Raw genomic sequence first — 18,280 nt, 5'->3', positions numbered from 1 at the left:
AGTAAGATGTTATTTTAAGGCACCAGTTTAGTCATGGTGATTTCAAATTTCCACAACACAACATTAATAAAAGTCATGATCAATTTTGACAAAAGGCCTAGAGTCAAAATGTTGTCCACATATGCAAACTGAGCTATATAGTCTCATATAATTTTATAACTAGATAATTTAGTTCTAATGAATTGTATCTTTTTAACTGAGGAAAATAGTAGCATGCTGTGTTCTTTAAATAGGTACTGACTTCACAATGTTGAGTAAATACATATAGCAGTGGGAATAGTGTAAATATAGTGTGCCTGGTGGTTACAAAACTGTCAGTTACAAAACTACAAGCTACATGGTAGTGAAAGTAGTCCTAAGATTATTACTATGTACAATGAAATCCAAATTTAATGACGCTGAGTTTTCAGAGTCCTCAGAAGTTGGAATATGTTTCCAGACGGTCCATGGTCTCCTTGAGGGTTTTGTGGATGAATTCATACTGAGCCTGCAGATTAAGACCAGTCATAATGACATGATATACACATGGTGAGGTCTTACAGTGTTCTCCACCATTCCTGGACGCTGGGCACGCATGGTCTTAATGGCATAGAACACATCAGCCATGTGTTCAGTCTTGAACCGATCATAACACTGCATCAGAGCACAGAACGTTCCAGTACGTCCTAAACCATCACTACAATGAAGACAAAATAGATGTAATTATAGGTGGCTACTTATAGGTGGGTAGTACGAGGCAAAGAGAACACTTTTTGTCCAAAGTTGACTATATTCCTTCTGACAATTTCTTTTGGAAGCTCTTGATCGGTATATCATGTGTTAGGAGGTATTATATACAAGTATGAGTAAAACTTAGGAATTTTAAATTAAAGTATAGGGATCACAGAAATATAAGTAATGAAACAAAGGAAGTTGCCTACACCTGCAGCTATACTAGTGGATACTTGATCCCTACTTCAGTCTTATAGCTAGTCAATAGCATAGCGATGACTGAAGTAGGTGATAAATGTCCACTAGTATAGCTGCAAGTGTAAGCAATTCCCTTTGTTTCATGGCTAAGCACTATCACATCATGGTAACATATAGGTGCCTTGAAGCAAGCATATGATTCTGGCATAATAGGAAGATTTTTCCATACTGTAAATTGTCATTTGTGAAAAATGCATGTCATGTAATAAGAATGACATGGCTACTCTAGCTCTGTTTATAGTCAAGACCACTACTTTCCTACTTTCTTGCCAGTCAAGTAGTAGTCTGCTTATAAACAAGACTACTTCATTAAATAGCCTAATCAGTAACTCTGTAAATAGAGCAGCCATGGAGCATAATATTAAGCTGCCAAATGAATATTATGCCAAGTTCTCAAAATAATTTAACCTTTTATGCTTACAATTATGCTCCCCCATCCTACTAATAAATTTTCTGAATGGTTTGGTTTATGAGCAAGTGTTGAAAGTTAGCCACCAGGCCAAAAGGTATGTCTTGGGCTGAAGCAACATCACAAATCAATCCTGTAGCTATGCTTGGCTAGAGGCACCAGTCAGGCAATCAGTCAGCAAAAAGGTCAAGCAAATGAAAAAATTCTAAACTTCATAGAAACTTTTTGCAAGTACTTGGGTTCACTCCAAAGGCGTTTTTGGGTTTGATTGCTATGATGGCTATTTAGCAACATTTCCTAAACCCATCCAACAAATCAAAGGTTGAATGTTTGTCCTGGGCATTGTCTACTTTTAATGCCTGATTGTACTCCCATTGGAACTGGCCACTTCAATGAACAACTATACATTATACTCTAACTGAGCAGACACTTCCACTTTACTGCATATACATTTGGAAAAATCAGTTGAATCTGACACCTCTCTAGTCCAATAAACTGATAGTGCCCCAACCAGTCAATTTTGGCTTATAGTGGCTTTAATTTGGTTAGCTATATCATGAGTAATTACCTGCAGTGGACAGTGATGGGTCCATTCTTGCTCTTACGTTGTACAGTCTCAACTATCTCAACCATATCCATGATGGAGGAAGCCTCTGATGGACAGGAGTGGTCTGGCCAGCACAAGTACTGGAATTGGTTAATGGTTCGGGGAGTTGAGTTCTAACAGGAGTAATGAGATGTAGTACATGTTTAATGGTTAGGTGTCATATCATTGTGGCAGATTGCAAGTGATTATCAGGATAACTCACTTTAGATGACGTATTCTTAACTTGCATAATGCGTCGCACAAAGTATTTGTCAGATTTCGACTCATTGGTTGTCTCAATAACAAATGGTCCAAATTGAAGGGTTTCTCCTTTGTCAGGCCAATACTTCACAGATGTCTCCTACACAGATAATACTGTAACACTAGCACATGTGATCTCTGCTGTACACACTTTTCCATTCTCTTCCAACAAGCTCAACATGACAATTGCATGAGAACTCCTATCCCATACCATCCCCCAGAAATCAATCACAGTTGAATTCATTGGTCCTTCAGTAGCCAAGAAGGCTTTACGATGACGATATCCCTAGTGGTAGAAAATGTGTATTGGTGCAGGAAGCCACAAGTTACATACTCACATCAATGTAACTAGCACAGATATAGTCAGAGGTATATCCAGCAGCACTAGCAGTGATGTAAACTCGTGAATTGTCCGCTGTTAAAAATATTGTGGCAGTGGCATTACCTCTCAGTAACTTGAACACAACTTACGGGCCAAACGCTTTATTGATCGGTTCTTGTGCCTATTCTCAGGAAGACTGGCACAAACATACTGGAAATCAGACTCTTTCGGACTGGCTGCTTGTAGTTTCTAATACAATTAATGGACAACACTGACAAATATCTGACTGCTTTATCAGAGTGACCAGTTACCCTGAACTGAGACTCATATCCTGACAGCTTGGTAGCAGGGTTCACCTTAGCCAACTCTTCTAACCTCAACTTTGCACTCTTAGCAGGAGCTGCAATAGAGTTATCTCCACACATGATGGACTCCATCAGAGCATCAAATATAAAAACATATTGAGCCTGTAAGAGTATTGCATAACATTAATGGAAAGACCTGCTAATTTGAGTATAATTTGTTACCAGTGTCTGAACAGTAAAGCTCCTCCTAAACCTCAGCTTGTGTACAGTGTTGTATACATCCACAATTGCCTCATGTTTGATACGTTGCAGCTCCACATCAATAGTAATGAATGTCCCAGTCCGTCCTACCCCAGCACTACAATATCATGACATACAATACACAGAGAGATGATCACAGGTATTACAGCACCTGCAGTGAACAACTAGGGGGCTACCACGTTTACGTTTGTGATGTTTATTAACCCTCTTCTGAAATGACAGAAGTGCTGTGGGATATTTGGGCACACCATGATCTGGCCAGACTGTAAAGTGAAAATGTTGAACTTCAAGGTTGACAGATTTTGCCTCAGAACTAGCCTCAATCTAAGAAACAGATCAGATATTGCACCAACATTACTTTTAAAGTTGAATTTACCATTTTCACAGCCAGTGTTCTGATGGTGTATTCAGCTAGTATCTCTTCCTGTATCAATGTCACTGAAATGTTCCCATAAGTACAGGATTTATTTACACCATCTGGCCAGTACTGCTGACATTTTGGCTGTAATAATAGAGTAACACAATCACACTCCATATAAGGATACAATACACATCTGTTATAATACAACATTTATTAGACAGTTGGATGGTGCCACATCCATTATATGGTTATGTATACTACAACAGAAGCCATTTCAGTCCTGACCAGCTATTTTATTGTGTGTAGGTAGTTTGTAGCCCAGACCATATAAGGACATATCATAGTGAGTGTTTGTGTGTGGTAGAACACTTTACTTTTCCCTCCTCTGTGAGGTTAGTAACCATGACAATGGCAGTCACATTTTGTTCCCATATCATCCTCCAAAATTCAGCAGTAGTGGAGGCCATGGGACCTTGACAAGCTATGTAAGCCCTCCTCTCATTGTAACCCTGTGGAGGGTGATGAACACAGATTATTAACATCAATGTGTAGAATCACTTACATCAACAAAAGAAGCATTAATGTAATCAGTTCCAGCAATTTTGTCTTGTAAGGTTAGTGGTACTCTTGCATGATCATCTGGAGTTTAAAAAATGAATAATGCAGCCAATTTGTCATTTGCGACTGAATTTGTGAAAAAGGGGTCTTCCACACACATTCAATCCTATGAAGTTGGAAGACCATAACTTCAAGAAACATATAAACTTGAAATTACTCCTAAGTTATGTTGGTGCTCACTAACATAACTTAAGATTAGTAAAGCTATTGATCAAATTTTAAGTCAATAGCTTTACTCAATATGAAGTTATGAATTGTCAAAGGTGGTAAATTGAATGTGTGTGGAAGACCCTGATTTTTTGCTCACAGGGTAGGATATTCTTGTAACGATTCTTCATCACATTGATTTCTAATTTTGCTCCATTAAAGGAGAAATCACTTTGTACCACAAGTGAGTCATAATCAGTAGTAAATTGTTGGTTCATTGATGAGTGTAACATGGCAAGATGTTCAGCAAAGTTCTCCACTTTAATTGGCTTGTACCTATTAGCTAAAACAAGATAACAAACACATTACACACAACACAGCACAACACATTACACACAACTAACTTACAAGGTATATATTGTGGATTAAGGACCAACAGTTTAATGGCTTCACTGGTTGACCCCTCATCACTAGTGGCAGTTACAGTGTAGGTTCCCTGGTCACTGTGAGTGGTACTGTGCATGTATAGTGAACCATTCTGTAGTAGTGGGTCATTGACTGGTAATCCATTCTTAGTCCAACTGATCTCTGGTGGAGGATTACCACGTGCCTCAATATACAGTGTGGTTGGTTGTCCAACTGATGTCTTCACTTCTTGTTCCTTGATGTTAACAATTGGTACTGGGGATAAACAATACATACAAGGATTTGTAATACTTTGTACCACTGCATTTTTCTCTTTGTATTTGTATGTAGTGCAATGCATGGGCAGTTACTTGACTGAGGTAACAGAGACAGTTGCCTTAGTTAAAAATAGAGCAAACTCTAAAATTGGTTTCCAATAATTCCATTTGTCTGTTCAACTAACTATCCCCACCAACATCTTTTGGCTGTTAGAGCTGGGAAGGAAGATCGGTATGGCTGTTTACAATAATATGATCTTCAGTTTTCTGGCTTATCTGTTGATCTCATTTCCATCAAGATTGGTTGTTTAGGCCACTTTACGCCAAACACAATTGCCCAAGTGACCAATGCTTGTGAAATAACAAAGAAGACTGTAAGATCCCTGTTTGAGCAGGCTGCTCGCATTGTTGTCTCCTGGTCATACAGGATTTTTAATTCCCCGGACTGGGATCTATTGGTTTGCCTAAACTGAACTTCTCTGCATGCCATTTAAGTATTATTTTTGTATTGTAATTTAATAGTGTAAGTCTTGCCAAGGCTTCTGTACTGTCTACCCAGTGCATGGTACTCCTGAGTCTAGACCCCTGTAATTATGTTGCATGTTGTCTTAACAAATAAGATGTCTCTCTCTCTAGACAGCAGGAAGAGCAAGATAGTCGATTTGTACAGCAACTATACTGAAAATAAACTACAAGCATTTCCATTCACAGCCATAACTTCCGTTTGCAATAGTCTACAACACTGCAATTTGGTTTAAAATGTTCACCATGGATTAACAAATCAATTTAGTTATGGTGTTAGCCCTGTAGTCACTTATGCATATAGTAGGCAGTTTAGTTGAAGAAATGATGATAATCTTGCTTACATTTACTGCATTGTAAACAAATGCACGTGATACATGTACTGTTGGGGCTACAGAAAATAAACAATAGATTTTTGAATTTTTCATCAGCAGGTGAATAAGATGGTGTATAGTTTTAATCGATTTGAGTCTTTAAAAAAACTTGCATATTTTTCTTTGCAGCATGTTTGTAATATTTCAAATTCTTTAAAAAATTCCTTTTTCTCAATATGTATGCTTGTGCAAACAAGTCGGGTTTTTGCTGAGACGGTCACATATAAACAGCAATATTTACCAAAGGAAAATTCATGTCAGTAATTTGTTACAATTGTAGCTTCTATATAACAATACTCAGTGAATAGTATAAACTGGAACAATTATTTCAATAGAGTGGTCACTTCATTCAAGCTTTAGCTACAAGTGTTCTAGCTATGTCATGTGCATGGGTATGAATATAAGTACACTACATTATTCATTGTATCAGAGATTGTTATTAGCTACACATCCATCAAAATATTTATCCTCCATATGAATAGTGGATAATGTACTCAGACCACCTTTAAAATCTTGATGTGTTACAAATAGAAAAGTGACATCTCCTACAGGTATGGTATGCTCGTTGTGTTCCACTTACATGATTTAGTCTCAACTGGTCCTAGCATTGCTTTTTCAGAACTCTTCTCCTGAAGTGCAATATCTTCTTTAGTAGGGTGTACTGCTGCAAGTATTGGAGCTTGTTTCTTGTTATATTTCTTCTTATACCACCTGTTAGTAGTACTCATCACCATGATAACATCATACAGGTGATCACTTACAGTAGCACAATGATGACAATGATGATGGCTATTATGATAATGATCAGGACAACAACAACTCCTATTATAGCAGCACCTCCTCCTGAACTACCTCCACCACCAGATGCAGCAGGAAGTCCTGTTAGCAGGTACATTGTACTTAGCTATTACAGAATTACTGCTCCAAGTGCGTACATGCACTGCTTAACTACATGCACGTTACCAGATTCTCATGTGCAAGATGTGAAAAGAATTAATAATGCAGGAAACAAGAACATGTGCACAAACAGCTTTACAGTTAACTAGTAAACCAGCTCCACATAAAACATGCATTGTACACGAGCATATACCAGACCTGAGCATTTGTTTCTTATACACATGTTGATAATACTAACCAATTGGCTCTGAGTAGCCACTTGATGCATATCTTGGATTCTGTAATGTTCACAATATTTCCACTTCATACAGTCAACCACTACACTTACTGTGTCATTATGATCATAAGCATATGCTCTGACAAATGTGAAGTAAGTGGTTCCTCTTACAAGTGGAATATTGTGATATCTTTTAATTGTTGGTGGATTAGTTGTGCTATCAACCAACTCAGTGATGTTGCCACCACCCAGCACTAACATCTTCTCCCACTGGTCCCCACTCATGTTATGTACAACAACTGCCACATATGTACTATTCTTCGATTGGTCATAATTGACAAGTAAATTGTCTGGTATTTGAGATGGCTCAGTTCTGTTACCTGTTGTCACAACAACAAACAAGTGCCTGTGGAGCATAAAATATAAATATCTGTAGATAATATATACTAGTGTACCCGATTGCTGCATAGGAATTGTCCAGTGTAGGGAGCTCAACATTGGAAGTAAAGTACGTCTCATCAACACTGTTTGTTTCATGATTTTTGACTGGTGAATCTTTAAAGGTTTTGGAAACTGCAATAATATTTTTAAATATATGTACCTATGTAATAAAACAACCAACTCACTTTCTATTGTTACAGTGGTGTTTGTAAACACGGAGTCAGACATCTCATTGTTATATGCACCACATGAATAATTTCCACTATGATTTTTAGGATCCAACTGCTGTATGAACAGGCTGGAGCGCAACAAGCCAGTTTGCATTACAATGCTACTATTGAGTTGTTTATCATCTTTTAACCAAACAAATGTTATGTTATTTGGAGAATCATCATCATTTGTGGCTGAACATTCTAACATAAATTGCTGTCCAATTATATGATGATATGCTGGCTGAAATGGTTCAGATATTGTTGGTGGACCTGCAGAATAACATAAATAGTCAACTCCTTCAAAACAGCTGCTACCGTCAATAGCTATTACCATTACACTATATATTATTCCCAATAATTTGCAGATCTCATTAAGAGTTTGTCATACATGTATACAAATAGCACTTACTAAATGTCATTAGTTACTGTATACAAAGAATTTATGATTCAAGTACCTCATAGCAATTATATTGCATGAACAAATAGCTATAACTATACCAATTCCACTTGATACATAACCCTGATGACTTATAAGATTTAAAAGTGTGTAAATGTGTACACAAAATATTTACATGCAAACTCATACCAAACACAACAACTTTTGCTCTCTCTGACTTAGCTACATGACTTGTCCCATCCACATATACACCATAACTAGCAGTACAGTAATACTCATCCTCATCATCTTGTGTAACTGATGATATAGTTAGTGTAGGTGTGGTGACTCCATTGGCTTTGTTACTAATCATCCTTCCACTACTTCTCCTCCACTGATATGTGATGGGACCACTAGCTGTGGCATTACAGGATAAAGTGATGTTATCATTCTCATATACAACAGTTAAATTATCAGGATGCTCTGTGATCGAGGCGGTTACTACAAATGAATATGTCCACAAATAAAGTTTGCAAGACAGTATATGTTTTACATCTACGCTGTAAACTAATCAAGTTCTTTATACATAACAAGCAATCTATATGTACTTACAAGTAGAATCTACTATTAGTCCTTTAATGGAATTTTTGTCATCTATTTTAATACGAAGATTAAGAAGACGTGATAGAGATATGACAATATTAAATGTTTCATTGTATTCAACCATGTTATCTCTATACACTGTTATGTTTGATGATTTAGTCTTATCTCCAGGATTAAATGTTACATCAAAAGCTCTAGAGTTAAAATCAGAGCTACCTATAACACAATCAGATGAAGATGTAGCAATAATAGAAATACACAACATTACTTGCAGACACTGGTGACTGTTCTAATGGAGTAACAGTGACATCAAATGGTCTACTGGATGTTCCTCCAACTAGTTCCAATGTTACCTGTACAAATCCTGTATCTTCTGAACCAGTGTATTGTGTTTGGTTGAACTGCACTGTTATATCTAGTAATTACAATGACTGCAATGATATCTTTATCAAAATAAATGTTTTGAGCTTACTAGAGGAGTCCAGTATTGTTCCAGTCACACTAGTAATGGATCCAACCTTAACTCTACCTTGGTGTGATGATGGTACATTTCTTAATCTCATACTTGCATTAAATATCTCATCTCCCTCAACAATAGTATCATTTATCACTGGTACTCTTACTGTAGTTGAAGTGTCTCCGGCAGGAATTCTAACAGTTTCAAGAGTAGAAATAAAATCCTTTCGTCCTATAATTTGTGACAAATACTGTACAGTTGAAAACTATATCCTGCATTACCTTCTGCAGATACTCCATACAAGTCAATACGCACATTGAAGCCTTTTGTAGCAGTTCCTCCTATCACTACTATATTTAATATCACTTCACGAGATGATTCTGATCCATTGAAGGCTTTTGATGAGAACTGTACCATTAATACTAAACAAATTATATATAAAAACATTTATATGTAACATTAAAATGATGTGCTTTCCACCTGCACTGTGTTGATAGCAAGCACTAGTTGTAACAATGAACATGCCTACAACATTATAATGTGTAAGAACATAATTCATTCATTCCTCTTTACACTTTATTATTCTCCATGTACCTGCTGTATACACATGCACATGTTATGTCCTCACTGTGTATCACACTGTGACTCAAACAACACAATACTCGTAGACTATAATTTGGGTTGCAAGGGCCAACCAAGGAGGGAAGTATGGGTGGTAGTGTTTTAGGAGGGATATACTTTTGCTGAAAGAGCACCTTGTGGCACACATGTATCAGAGTATAGCACATAAGCACAAACATGTGCCAAGGTAGGACACCTTAGCACGCATGCATGCAGGCACGCACGCATGCAGGCACGCACGCATGCAGGCACGCACGCATGCAGGCACGCACGCACGCATGCAGGCACGCACGCATGCACTCACACACACATTTGGCGTAGTGGCAGCTGAAGGCTTTCCTTCTTTGCTTTGCTTTGTGTGTGTGTGCGTGTGTGTGTGTGTGTGTGTGTGTGTGTGTGTGTGTGTACATTGTGTGTGTGCGTGCGTGCGTACGTATGTGCGTGCTGAGTGTGTGTGTATGTGTACGCTGAGTGTGTGTGTGTACGCTAAGTGTGTGTGTGTGTGCCAAATGTGTGTGTGTGTGCCTGTGTGCTACTCAGGTGCTATGAGTCAGCGCAGGCATGCCCTCCTGGGACAGGACTAGTAACCCGCAGCAGGTCTCACAGTTGAAGGTGTGGGCACCCAAAGTTCCACCTGGACCTTCAACTGCTATATGAGACATGGACAGTTGAGCATTTGCTTCCCCAGTTTATACCAGGTACCCATTGATGTTACAGCTGGGTGGGCTGCTTCCCCAGTTGACACTAGGCCACCAGGTCCCTATTTTAACAGGTGGGTAGACTGGGGCAATGTGAATAACGTCTCTTGCTCTAGGAAACAACAACAGCACCAAAGTGGCCCAGTTGGGAATCGAACCTGGAACCTTTTGATTACCAGGCGGATGCCCTAACCACTTGGCTATATGTACACACACACACACACACACACACACACACACACACACACACACACACACACACACACACACACACACACACACACACACACACACACACACACACTATAATGTGAAAAAATGTATGCAGTACAGTATCACTGTTAAAGATGCTGATTCCCTTGACATTGTTACATGTTAACTTAAATTTATAGCAAACAATATGTGACTGGGCCTGCGAAAATAGGGCATGTGGGCACATGATTTTTGCCTACTTGTTCACATTTTAATCACTCATAACGTTTAATACCATTATGCCATGGCAATGTAATTTTCCTCTCTTAGTAAGCATTTAATTGGTGTTATGATGCAAGTTACAAAATGCAAATATTCTGTTCCAGTACTGAGATATGACCTGTGGTGTGATGGGGTGTACTTTGTACCCACATGCCCTGTTTTTGCAGGCCCGGTCACATATTAGCATTGGTACCTGCCCTATGTACAGAGTCATGTTACACCCTTATGATGATTTGAAGAGATAAGTTTGTACGTACAAAAGAATGTTCATTTCTTTTTGAGAAAAAGATAAAATGTATGTATGGAATGTATAAAAAGTAATAGGCAGAGCCAAGGTAGTATACAGAAAATAGTTACTTTTAGAGGTCCTATCGTGTAGGTATATGTAACATGGTATTAGTTTTACACAATGTTCAACTTATTGACAACAGAAATAAACACAAACAACAGTACAAGAAGTGCCTCTGCAATCAATCCAGTCATTGAAGAATATTTGGACAGGCTATTTAGACCAAGAAGGTGAGGATAAACAGAAACATTCTATGCCAACAGACAGACCAAAAATGCAGAGAAGAAGCAGTAGCAGCATTAATTTTTGGAATTAAAAATTTCATAGTGGGATATAAACTCACTGTTTTCATTAACCACCAATGTTTATATCTGCTTTTCTGACTCACCTGAAGAGCCAAATGAAGGGATTATTGGCATGTTGGTATTTCAGGTTGTCTAGATTTCTCTAAACATTGAGTTACAGTCTAAACCATGACTACTAATGGGGCTGGTGATGCTTTGTCGCGTTCACCAATTGAAGAGGCTAATGATGATATCAAGAGGCGAACGTGTGCAATTCTTGCAGATCCAGTCACATATCTTGTGTTGTATGTGCCTCTGTTCAGGGCCAAGGCAGACAATTCTAGCCACCATTGAAGCGTATCCCTGTGTCAGGTCATTGTAGGGAATATTCTTAAGAAGTGGATCTTGGCTGGAGTGGGAACAAGTGTGCTCCCAAAGTGGCCTATGCTGTGAAGGACAGATCAGAGTAGACGGTAGCTAAGTGAATAACTGAATTTATATGTAAACACGGCGTGTCTAATTATATTATCCATTACTGAGTTCATGAGTGAGATGTAGCAGAAGACTTCCAGGATATTTAGTTTGACCCAGCTACGCATGCCTATAGACAGATGGATTTATACAGAGAATTAATAGAACATTGAAACAGATGCTATGTAAAATTGTTACCAAAGGAGGCAAGGACTGGGATGAACTGTTAGGGCCCATCCTTTTGGTGCACCGAACAGTGCTTCATTCATTTACAGGAAAGATATCTATGGTTAAGACCCTAGGGTTCCTACCAGTACAAATGGAAGAAAAAATGAGGAATTTTCCAACCTATGATAGTAGGGACTGCTACAATAAAAGTGAAAAAGCTCTTCTTACTTTAACCATGATGTTCAGTAAATCAATTGGATGGCTAAAAGTAGGAATTAAATTTGTACGTCAGGTGATGATCTCCCTAGTTTCTTCACTTGAAACGATTTCTACTTTATTTGTAAACACAATTGATTTTTTTGTACGAGCTAGCACCTCTAAAATTAACTAATAAACTATGCACAATCTGACCTGGCTTCATTGTAGGACTTGATTCAGACTATTATTTATGCATTATTAGTGAAATAGTCCATGACACTCTGCCCTAAAAAGCATGCTGCTCATTCAAACAGGATCTATGACTCAAACCATAGGTCACAAATTGTGAAAGAGAACATGCCCCAAAATTACAGAGTGGGTCAATAGATGCATATTTACATGAACAAAGTTGGTGAATTCAGAAAGCAAATTAATGCTTCCAAGGTAGAATGAAGCCATGGTTACTGATTGAAGAAGAAAACAAAGGTAGCACTTTACTATACATGCACTATTCCTTCCTCCTTTGAAATGCCAAGAGGCACTTCTTTAACACAAACAACAATTCTCCTTTAAAGAAATGGGTGCATGGCTTCAGTCGTTAATTCTGTAGCACTGCCTGAACACAACAGTGCATGAGTGAGTGAGTGAGTAGAAAAAATCCATAGTTTTGTGGATTTTTAAAATTCTGTACTACTTGCTAAGATTGTTTCTGGTCATATCAAGCATTCATATAGGCTATTTCTGTATCATGTGTTTACTTTGTAATGCTGGTTTTTCGTGAAGTTTTTGGTGGGAAATCACACACCTTCATTGTCCCTACTAAACAGTACTACTATTCTGCTTGATAGACCCTATTATCAGCCAACAATGTCATTGGTTGGATCTGGCTGTACAATTTTGTGGTGTTAAATACATACCTGTATGTAAAATTCATTTAACTTTAGCTGGTTTTGAGGCATCACTGACCCCCATAACTTGGCCAAATGCATCCCTTTATAATTTTGAAAACACCTTTTGTCCTCTCTCCATTACCCCTACCCACACCCTAATACTACATTTACACTTGCCTCATATCACGTGCTGGCTCAGTTTGGCATGACTCATCTCAGTTTTCACTACAGTATAAACACCCACCAAACTGAGCTGAACCAAACCGGGCCAGCCCTCATAAAACTTCCATGCCATGGTTTGGTTTACTATATTCAATATATCCACTAGATATTATATCAAAATAAGGCTTAAATGGATAAAAGAAACACTATATTGAATGGAACAACTCAACACTTCATTGTAGGAAGAACACACGATTACTTACTTACGGGTATCGATCACATCGTAATAAGGGATATTAACGGCTGGTATAAGCCATTAACCATCCCTAGAGCACAACCTGTTAATTCAAAACTGTCTTTCTTCCTAACCACCCGTTAACAGAGTCCTACTTTATGCCATTTTCCAGGCTAGCATGCTTTACTATAGTGGACTAAACATGTGCCCATAAATTTATGGGATGTTGCGGTTTCATGAACCGGTTTGCAAAACTGCGCCATGTGTAAATGTAGTATAATTATGGTTTATATAGCTGATACAGTCAACTTAACAACAAAAAAAAAACTATCTAAAATAATAGGAATTTTAATGCTGGGTACTTGTACTTTGGTAGATAAGAAATTGTTGTAAAATGTGTGAAAATTTGGTAGACTTAGCTTTAATCATTGGTGAGCTCTAACACTTAGAATAATTAAAATTGGTATACTTAAAATATAAGATTGGCTTTGTCAGACCTGGTCACTTATATCCCATTATATTTTACCTGTGCTATCCATGATCCTTCCCTCAGAAGTTTCGTTGTTTTCCCTTAAAGTGACTTGAGAATTGCTCCTTGCTAACTCTAAACCAATATTAAAACTCTCGCCTCCTTCTGCCAAATCATCAGCAGTCACTGATACATTAGCTATTTTATTCACTTCTCCAACACCAAATATTACAGTAATTGGATTAGAGTCAAAGTCTACACCTGATCCTATCACAGTACAGTAATCACTAGTTCATACATTGTGTTACTTGTTAATGTATCCCTCACCTCTTGCTGATACTCGTGATTGTTCAGAAGGAGTCACCACTACTTCAATAGATGTGATAGATGATCCTCCTGATATTATCACTACAACTTCTACATGTCCTGATGACTCTGAACCAACAAATCTTCTAGATCCAAACCCTACTGTCAACACTACACAACACATTACTCATATTCTAATAACATTTTATACACTCACTGGTAGTATCAATGATAACTCCTATTGCACTATCTCTACCACCTGCTGTTATTGCTGGACCAAGTGATGGTGATACACTTAATATCAAATCAAATGTTTCATTTCTTCCTTCTGCTAACATATCATCCATTACTGGTACACTAACACTACTAGTTGTCATCCCACTACCAAATGTAGCAGTTAGTGTAGTATTGTTAAAGTCAACACCACCTGTTAGTCAAACACTCTTCAATCAACACATTATCATACACACTATTACCTTCAGCAGACACTGGTGACTGTTCTAATGGAGTAACAGTGACATTAAATGGTCTACTGGATGTTCCTCCAACTAGTTCCAATGTTACCAGTACAAATCCTGTATCTTCTGAACCAGTGTATTGTCTCTGTGTGAACCTCACTCTTACAGCTACGTATGGAAATATGTAAACATGCAGTACAATCAAGGCACACTGTAATGTATCATGCGACGAAGGGAGCCAGTATGTGCATTTCACAGGAAGTGGAGAAATGTAATTTTTATGTATCTGTAACAGGGTTCAGCTCAGACAAATAGTTTTATCGAAGAAACTTCTCTCAGTGTGAGGCTAAATTGCTCCTGCTACCCCTAAAATATACACTTTATCTTGCAAGGGGAGAAATTCTGTTCTTTACCTTGGTGGTCAAAGTAAAAAAAAGCCTTTCTACTATAAACAGTATTTACCTTTTCACAAAATTCTAGAATAACAAGTTCACATGTAATTCAATAAGTAACAGTTGTGGTATCAAGACACACAGTCACACACTATGTTGTGCGGCCAAGAAAGCTGGTATGCCACACTGTGAGTATATTTACAGGAAGGAAAAAAAAAGAAGCATTTTCATTTGTGCACAGTTCTATGGCACCATCTCCAAAGCACATTATTTTCACATTATAGCTGTCCACCATATAGAGTAGGCCACACAGCAAATTTGATTAAATTTGCACCAGCCATTTGTGAGATATGGGCATTCAAAGTTTCAATTTAATATCTTCTTAGCCGTAGGGGGGCTATATACAGGGGCTTCAATTTATTTTTGCACTTTGAATAACACGCTTACAAAGGATATGACAAAAATATATGCACGAGATGAAACGATTATAGTTAACAAGATAGAGTGAAACAGCACCTGTTGAGTAGACATCCTTGATGGATCAGACGTTTTAGATTCTTTAGCAGTGCCACGCCCATCTACTCGCGATTAGTGAAGGAGACAAGAGTTAATTGAAAATCCTTCTTGCTCAGATGAATGATTCTAGGCTCTTGTCAGTATTAGAGACTTGAAATCCTTAATGAGTCAGGTATTATAAACTCTATAGCGGTGCCACACCCATCTACTCACGATTATTGAAGTTAGTAAAAGAGACAAGAGTTCATCGAAAATTGCTCAGGTAAATATTAGTTGGTTGATTGAGGCGCTTGTTATTAGAGACCTGTTTACCGTTTAGATAAGGATTTTGCGGAATGTGTGAAGTTACACCATATATGGTAAGCGTAGCCACAAAGCGTGGTATATTATTTATATACCACAGCGCGACACTTTTGATCTCAACCACAGGTGTGGTATATATATATATCAAGACACACAGTAGTGTGTCGTGCGGCTCAAGAAGCTGGCGCACTACACTGTGAGTATATTAACAGGAAGAAAGAAAACGCAATATTCACACTAGAGCTGAGCGATAGTAGAAAATTCACTATCACGATAGATATTGATTTATTATTCACGATACGATAATATCACAATGATTACACTTTTAATGATCTTCAGTCAAGTTCCAAGTATTCAATGCATGTTAAGCATAATTAACACCATCATAGATTATTATTTGCTTGGTTTTCTTGTAAGTACATCAATTAGGTAATTAATTGCGTGGGTGGCCGATATTTCTACAAGTTTTGTTACAGCCTTGCAGCCAAACTCTTCCATGATAAAAAAAACCAAGTAGTTATAAAACAGCTAAGCCAGCTTCTCAAGTAGCATTTTTAGTGGAATTCTAGACCCTTCGTGAAGCGATTGACTAATTGCGTGGGTGGCTGATAAATATACACAGCTTGTTATAGCCTTGCAACCAAACATTTCGCGAATAAACAAGCCTGAAGAGTTACAAAACAGTTAAATAAACTTGGTAGCAATGTTTCTAGTAATATTACAGCAATATCGCGATAGTAAGCTGTAATTATCATATTGCGATAATGATTTTTTGATCGTGAGTATCGAACTATCGATATTATCGCTCAGTCCTAGTATCCATTATCAGTTACGTTCAACCTGTTACACAGCAGTACGAATCAAGAATTGTTTGAACCTCTGCAATCAAAGTAGCCACTATGAAAAATACGAACGATTTCCATTGCAAAGGGAAGCCATCACGTGGACACTTTTTGCTGTCAGCAAAGATGAATGGGACACAAAGGAGAACAGTGGTAAGTCCATGAAGAATGCATTGTACGTACTGCAGTATGCCTGCCTGCCTGCCTGCCTGCATAAATGTCTAGGATTGCCCGGACAAATCCCTTTGTCCTATGTTGTCCCAAGACAAATCCTTTCTGTCCTATCAGAGAATAAGAGTCATCCCAACCTATATTCACCCAAGCCCAGTATAGTCCCTGCAAGACCTAGGACGAACATCCCAAGATAGTCCTTGTGTTATTCACTTATAGTCTAAGTAGTCCCTGCAAGAACTGGGACGCTAAAAGACATCCCAAGACAGTCCTAGTATTATTCACCTATTGAGTCCCAAGTTCCTGCAAGACCTAGGACACTAAAGGACATCCCAAGACAGTCCTGGTATTATTTACCTATTGTGTCCTAAGTCCAAGTAGTCCCTGGGAATTCCTTAAGTGTCCTTGTTATAAAGACTCTTTCTAGTCCCAGTCCCCAATTGGCCCTTTTTACCCTAGGACATGTTGGGAATTCCTTAAATGTCCTTGTTGTGAAGACCCTCTCTAGTCCCACTCCCCAATGGTCCTTTTTATCCTAGGACATGTTGAGAACCCTTTAAGTGTCCTTGTTGTAAAGACTCTCTCTAGTCCCAGTCCCCAATGGTCCTTTTTATCCTTGGGAATTATTCAAGTGTCCTTGTTGTGAAGACCCTCTCTAGTCCCAGTCCCCAATGGTCCTTTTTATCCTAGGACATGTTGAGAATCCTTTAAGTGTCCTTGTTGTAAAGACTCTCTCTAGTCCCAGTCCCCAATGGTCCTTTTTATCCTAGGACATGTTGGGAATTCTTTAAGTGTCCTTGTTGTGAAGACCCTCTCTAGTCCCAGTCCCCAATAGTCCTTTTTATCCTAGAACATGTTGGGAATTCCTTAAGTATCCTTGTTGTGAAGACCCTCTCTAGTCCCAGTCCCCAATGGTCCTTTTTATCCTAGGACGTGTTGGGAATTCCTTAAGTGTCCTTGTTGTGAAGACCCTCTCTAGTCCCAGTCCCCAATGGTCCTTTTTATCCTAGAACATGTTGGGAATTCCTTAAGTATCCTTGTTGTGAAGACCCTCTCTAGTCCCAGTCCCCAATGGTCCTTTTTATCCTAGGACGTGTTGGGAATTCCTTAAGTGTCCTTGTTGTGAAGACCCTCTCTAGTCCCAGTCCCCAATGGTCCTTTTTATCCTAGGACATGTTCGGAATTCTTAAAGTGTCCTTGTTGTAAAGACCCACTCTAGCCCCAGTCCCCAATGGTCCTTTTTATCCTAGGACGTGTTGGGAATTCTTGAAGTGTCCTTCTTATAAAGACCCACTCTAGTCCCAGTCCCCAA

At 38.4% G+C, this 18,280-nt stretch overlaps 1 protein-coding gene across 2 annotated transcripts in view; it reads right to left on the bottom strand.

The window, feature by feature from the left end:
* Nucleotides 1–204: 204 nt before the first annotated feature.
* LOC136265542 (uncharacterized) overlaps nucleotides 205–18,280 on the bottom strand; it is a 139,081-nt gene continuing 121,005 nt past the window's right edge. For both annotated transcript variants that reach the window (XM_066060415.1, XM_066060416.1), the window contains exons 32-61: nucleotides 14,763–14,912; nucleotides 14,504–14,713; nucleotides 14,308–14,457; nucleotides 14,038–14,247; nucleotides 9,303–9,443; nucleotides 9,037–9,252; nucleotides 8,833–8,979; nucleotides 8,574–8,780; nucleotides 8,172–8,462; nucleotides 7,559–7,855; nucleotides 7,388–7,505; nucleotides 7,044–7,338; nucleotides 6,954–6,993; nucleotides 6,580–6,697; nucleotides 6,399–6,529; nucleotides 4,648–4,920; nucleotides 4,400–4,582; nucleotides 4,037–4,113; nucleotides 3,849–3,983; nucleotides 3,490–3,615; nucleotides 3,265–3,437; nucleotides 3,075–3,210; nucleotides 2,859–3,014; nucleotides 2,697–2,796; nucleotides 2,564–2,640; nucleotides 2,377–2,511; nucleotides 2,188–2,325; nucleotides 1,947–2,098; nucleotides 541–676; nucleotides 205–487 (exon numbers count right to left, since the gene is read on the bottom strand). In XM_066060415.1, the coding sequence (XP_065916487.1) occupies nucleotides 416–487; nucleotides 541–676; nucleotides 1,947–2,098; nucleotides 2,188–2,325; nucleotides 2,377–2,511; nucleotides 2,564–2,640; nucleotides 2,697–2,796; nucleotides 2,859–3,014; nucleotides 3,075–3,210; nucleotides 3,265–3,437; nucleotides 3,490–3,615; nucleotides 3,849–3,983; nucleotides 4,037–4,113; nucleotides 4,400–4,582; nucleotides 4,648–4,920; nucleotides 6,399–6,529; nucleotides 6,580–6,697; nucleotides 6,954–6,993; nucleotides 7,044–7,338; nucleotides 7,388–7,505; nucleotides 7,559–7,855; nucleotides 8,172–8,462; nucleotides 8,574–8,780; nucleotides 8,833–8,979; nucleotides 9,037–9,252; nucleotides 9,303–9,443; nucleotides 14,038–14,247; nucleotides 14,308–14,457; nucleotides 14,504–14,713; nucleotides 14,763–14,912 (4,790 nt within the window). In that variant the 3' untranslated portion in view covers nucleotides 205–415. The remainder of the gene's footprint in view (nucleotides 488–540; nucleotides 677–1,946; nucleotides 2,099–2,187; nucleotides 2,326–2,376; nucleotides 2,512–2,563; nucleotides 2,641–2,696; nucleotides 2,797–2,858; nucleotides 3,015–3,074; nucleotides 3,211–3,264; nucleotides 3,438–3,489; nucleotides 3,616–3,848; nucleotides 3,984–4,036; nucleotides 4,114–4,399; nucleotides 4,583–4,647; nucleotides 4,921–6,398; nucleotides 6,530–6,579; nucleotides 6,698–6,953; nucleotides 6,994–7,043; nucleotides 7,339–7,387; nucleotides 7,506–7,558; nucleotides 7,856–8,171; nucleotides 8,463–8,573; nucleotides 8,781–8,832; nucleotides 8,980–9,036; nucleotides 9,253–9,302; nucleotides 9,444–14,037; nucleotides 14,248–14,307; nucleotides 14,458–14,503; nucleotides 14,714–14,762; nucleotides 14,913–18,280) is intronic.

The sequence above is a fragment of the Dysidea avara genome, chromosome 9 (genome assembly GCF_963678975.1).
Source record: "Dysidea avara chromosome 9, odDysAvar1.4, whole genome shotgun sequence".
Classification (NCBI taxonomy): Eukaryota; Metazoa; Porifera; class Demospongiae; order Dictyoceratida; family Dysideidae; genus Dysidea; species Dysidea avara.
This window is presented reverse-complemented; position numbering and strand designations above follow the sequence as displayed.